Source organism: Nematolebias whitei, unplaced genomic scaffold (genome assembly GCF_014905685.2).
Source record: "Nematolebias whitei isolate Nwh7 unplaced genomic scaffold, NemWhi1 Nwh_scaf_452, whole genome shotgun sequence".
In the NCBI taxonomy this organism is placed as follows: Eukaryota; Metazoa; Chordata; class Actinopteri; order Cyprinodontiformes; family Rivulidae; genus Nematolebias; species Nematolebias whitei.
In genome coordinates this window covers 11,461-15,142 of record NW_023618997.1, presented here as the reverse complement: position 1 = coordinate 15,142, position 3,682 = coordinate 11,461, and the positions used below count along the sequence as shown (strand labels likewise).

The 3,682-nt window shown below is 42.2% G+C and overlaps 1 protein-coding gene across 1 annotated transcript; it reads right to left on the bottom strand.

Annotated features, from left to right (window-relative positions):
• Positions 1 to 1,050: 1,050 nt before the first annotated feature.
• On the bottom strand, positions 1,051 to 2,409 carry LOC119429318. Its single transcript, XM_037696975.1, has 3 exons — positions 2,332 to 2,409; positions 2,201 to 2,259; positions 1,051 to 2,126 (listed from the first exon to the last, which is right to left on the bottom strand). The coding sequence occupies exons 1-3, from the start codon at positions 2,352 to 2,354 to the stop codon at positions 1,099 to 1,101; spliced, it is 1,110 nt and encodes a 369-aa protein (XP_037552903.1). The 5' UTR covers positions 2,355 to 2,409; the 3' UTR covers positions 1,051 to 1,098.
• Between the last annotated feature and the right edge of the window lie 1,273 nt (positions 2,410 to 3,682).

Genomic DNA, 3,682 nt, shown 5'->3' with positions numbered 1-3,682 from the left:
CTCCTCCAGCTGTGCAGGGAGCGTCTTCATCCTCCTCCAGCTGTGCACCCTGAGACCGTTGTTTTACGCACAGCGTCTCCAGACAGCTCTGCAGGACGCGCGCACAACTGCTGTCGGAACTCCTGCATACATTACAGTGCACAACATTTCAGACATAAGCTTACAGTAAAAAAACAAATGAAATATTTGATGTGTATTACATCACGTATCAAAACAACGGCACTAATTAGTCAAAGCGACCAAAATGTTGAAAAGACAATTGATCTAAAATAAATGGATGGATGGCAGTGAGACTGGAGCAGAACACACAAGAATTCAGCTGAGAAGAGTTCAGGTTGGCAGTGTGTGTAGGTGGAGGGGGTTAGGACACCCGACAGACTGTCAAGGGTGTGCATTCATACACAGGCTTGTTAATTGTTGCTTTAAAACTAATTTAAATTCAACCTTTATACAGGTTTAGCCTTGAGCTTCGTCAAGAGAGCCGTTTTTAATCAGTTTTCAAATGTTCAACCTGTTAAAATACACCCAAATGCAGGAAATGGCATCTTACTCCAATTTTTCTGGGGGAGGTCACACATATTTAAATATTTCACCAGATGTCACTGAAATGAACCTTTTAATGAACCCAAGTTCAATATAATTGGCAAAGTGGTTCAATACTGTTTTATTTGCCCATCTCTACAAATACATGCTCAGTATTTTAGTTTTAATCTAGCAAAGTCAACTCAAAACTTAATTGTTTTTGGTTTTCCAAAGTCTTCAGTGAGGCACAGAATGTAGCAATTTTTTTTATTTTATTTTTTTTTATAAATTGTTGGGCAGGCATAGTTTTGATTTGCACTGCTCAAGTCTTTGTGCACATAAACATGCAGATTTTGTTTTACATTCAAGACCAGCCAGTTTCACAATACATACAAGTGTTCATATGGGGGGGAGAAGAACTTGTCTTAGCCAAACACAGGAGGCCAACTACAAAATGTTAAACTTTACCTGCTAGCTTAAGCGAGGACACAATTATGTTAATGGAAATTTTATTCAAATATACCAAGTTAAAAAAATAATAATTTACACTTTAAGACATCAGAAGTCTGCGACAGGCTAACGTAGCTTGATCCTGGTCCACCTGGCCTCTGGATAAACCTTTTGAACATAGGGAGTGGACATCACCATCCATTGAGGAGCAGCTGTAGGGATCTGAAGACGTTTCCTCTGAACAGTCAGTTGGTTCTGGTCAGAAGGTGGTTTCAGCCGTCTGATAGCAAAGCCACCAAAGTTCTCAGGGATTTCGTAAACTGCAGCAGAGGCAAAACCCTGACCAGGAGCTCCCATGGTGCTGCTCCTGGGGACAGCCAGATTATGGCTGGTTTTGTAGGTGGGCAGCCAGCTTTTGGGTCTGGATCCCATTTGGTGACCCAGAGTGGGTTTCCAAGGCTGGGTCTGAGGAGAGAGCCTCCTGGCCTTCTGTCCTTCAGACCTACGATTTGAGAACACCCTTTTAGCAGGACCACGAGCGTTGGTCTGCGTCTGTACAGAGCGCCCACGTTGTCCAGGAGCAGCTGGGTCAAACAGGATGGCAGAGGAACCAGTCTTGCTGTTGTGGGAAGATGTTTTAGCAGCAGTCCTGGGAGGTGCCTGTGCCGCAGACTGAGGAGAAACTGATCTGAAGGAGTAGCTTCCCCTAGAAGCCTGAAGAGAGCGAGAGCTGCTGGATGGATACTTGCTGGAACGCTGTGTTCCCTGTTGAGTGGGCCAACTTCTACTGCTGATAGAGGGGTTCTTCTGGGTCTGAATCACTGAAGGTCCACCAGCAAACGACTGCCTTGCTCCTTGTGGAGCAGCAGACCTGAGTGAGAATGGCCTTTGCTTGTTGGCCTTCAATACAGAGCTGCTTTTCACCAATCTGACTGAACTCTGGGCTGGCTGGGAAACAACTTGTGTTGAGCTCCTAGTGGAGAGTCCTGGACCAGAACCACTGGCAACTGCAGGACCAGTGTTGAAGCTCCTGCTCTGGACAGAGTGTGGAGAAAAGCCTTGTCTGACTTGATTCTGGGGATAACTGCCAGACTTGATCAGGCTGCCATCTGGTTGGAAGCCAACATATGTGTTGCTGTTCTGGAAGCTCTGAGCTGCAGGACAAGAGACAACATGAGTCCACAGTGGTGGGACATTGGAGCAATAACTGTAATGTTCTCATCCTTACCTCCTTTAGTCCAGAGACAACATACAAGCTCTGCTTGAACCAAGAAAACCACCAAGATCCTGTTCAAGAAACAAACAGGAAAGTTAGAAAGAAAAGTGACCATTTCAACCAAAGTGGCTACAAACACTTACCCCAAACCAAGTCCACAAGTCATTTCTGGGTCTCTGCTCAAAGACAAAGAAGCCCAACAAGACTGCAGCCCCTGGATCTGTATTGTTCAAACAGCAGTGATTTGGTATTTATTGGAACCTGCAGCCAATCACTGCTCAATGAATTGATTATCTGCAGGTGCTGCTGATCTGGAGTCAGGAGGTTCTTCTTCTTTTCATTTTTAGTTTTTATTAGTGGTTGTCAAAACCAAAAATGATACATTACTGCCAGCAAATGGTAAGAAATGTGTCAAAATGTCTGTTTGTTTACATTATCTTGTGTTTGTCCTGTCTAGGATCATGTTCTTTTAATCAACTTTGTTTTCTGTTTTGTTAATGCCTAAAATGTACCTTAAATATATATTTTTATCTTCTGAGTACTTTTATAGTTTAATTATTCTATTAAATATTCTGATGGACTTGTAACATAATTCAATTCAATTCAGTTTATTTATATTGCACCAAGTCACAACAGAAGTAATCTCAGGTGTAGGGACACATCAAAGTTTTTCTACCATTAAACTTTTATTCTTTTGATACTTTGACAGTAAGGCTGACTCTCGTTCCCAAAGCTGGACAGTAAGGAATCACATGTTATCATATAAGATGAATAACAAAAATCTGTTATTGTAATTAATGGCACACCTGGTATTCTGATTTCAGCAAAGCTGAAAGGCCCTTTTGTATGAGAACCTTTCCATCTGACCTGTGAAATATAACATCTAAAACGTACGTTTATCTCTTCCTAAAAGGAGGATTCATCCGACAGTCTTAGAGTGTGAGAAAGGCCCCATTGTTCCCAAGGACTTTCTCTTTGCCGTCCCACGGTAGAAATCACTTCTGAGTTCTCCTTAACACAAGTGAATGTTTAATGTAAAATTGGTATTCAGAGGTACAACTGTGTTCGCATAAGTTCTAATGAAAATGATTATGGATGAGTAAAAATTTGCTTAGAAGTTTTGATTATACTGTTATATTGAGAATTTACCAAAGCAGAGTAAATTAGCCATTTAATATTTTGGATTAAGGTTATTAAAGTTCAAACGGCAACTTGGAACGAAGGTCCACCCTTCTGTCGTGATTGGCTCGACCATCACATTGTAACGCCTCTAAGTCAAAGAAATTTATTTCTGACACTGGGCTTAGAGCAGTCTGGAAGAAGCTTTGAAGAAGTAAGCTCAAACAATTGGATATTTATTGCCAGAAGATCTTTGCCACCAGAAGGAGAAACGCAGCCCTCTGGGAGCTCATCAACTGACCCCATAGGGAGCCACCTTTGACTCTAGATTTCAGCTGATTTCCAGTGACGAGGGAAATCCCACCTTCGGCGCTC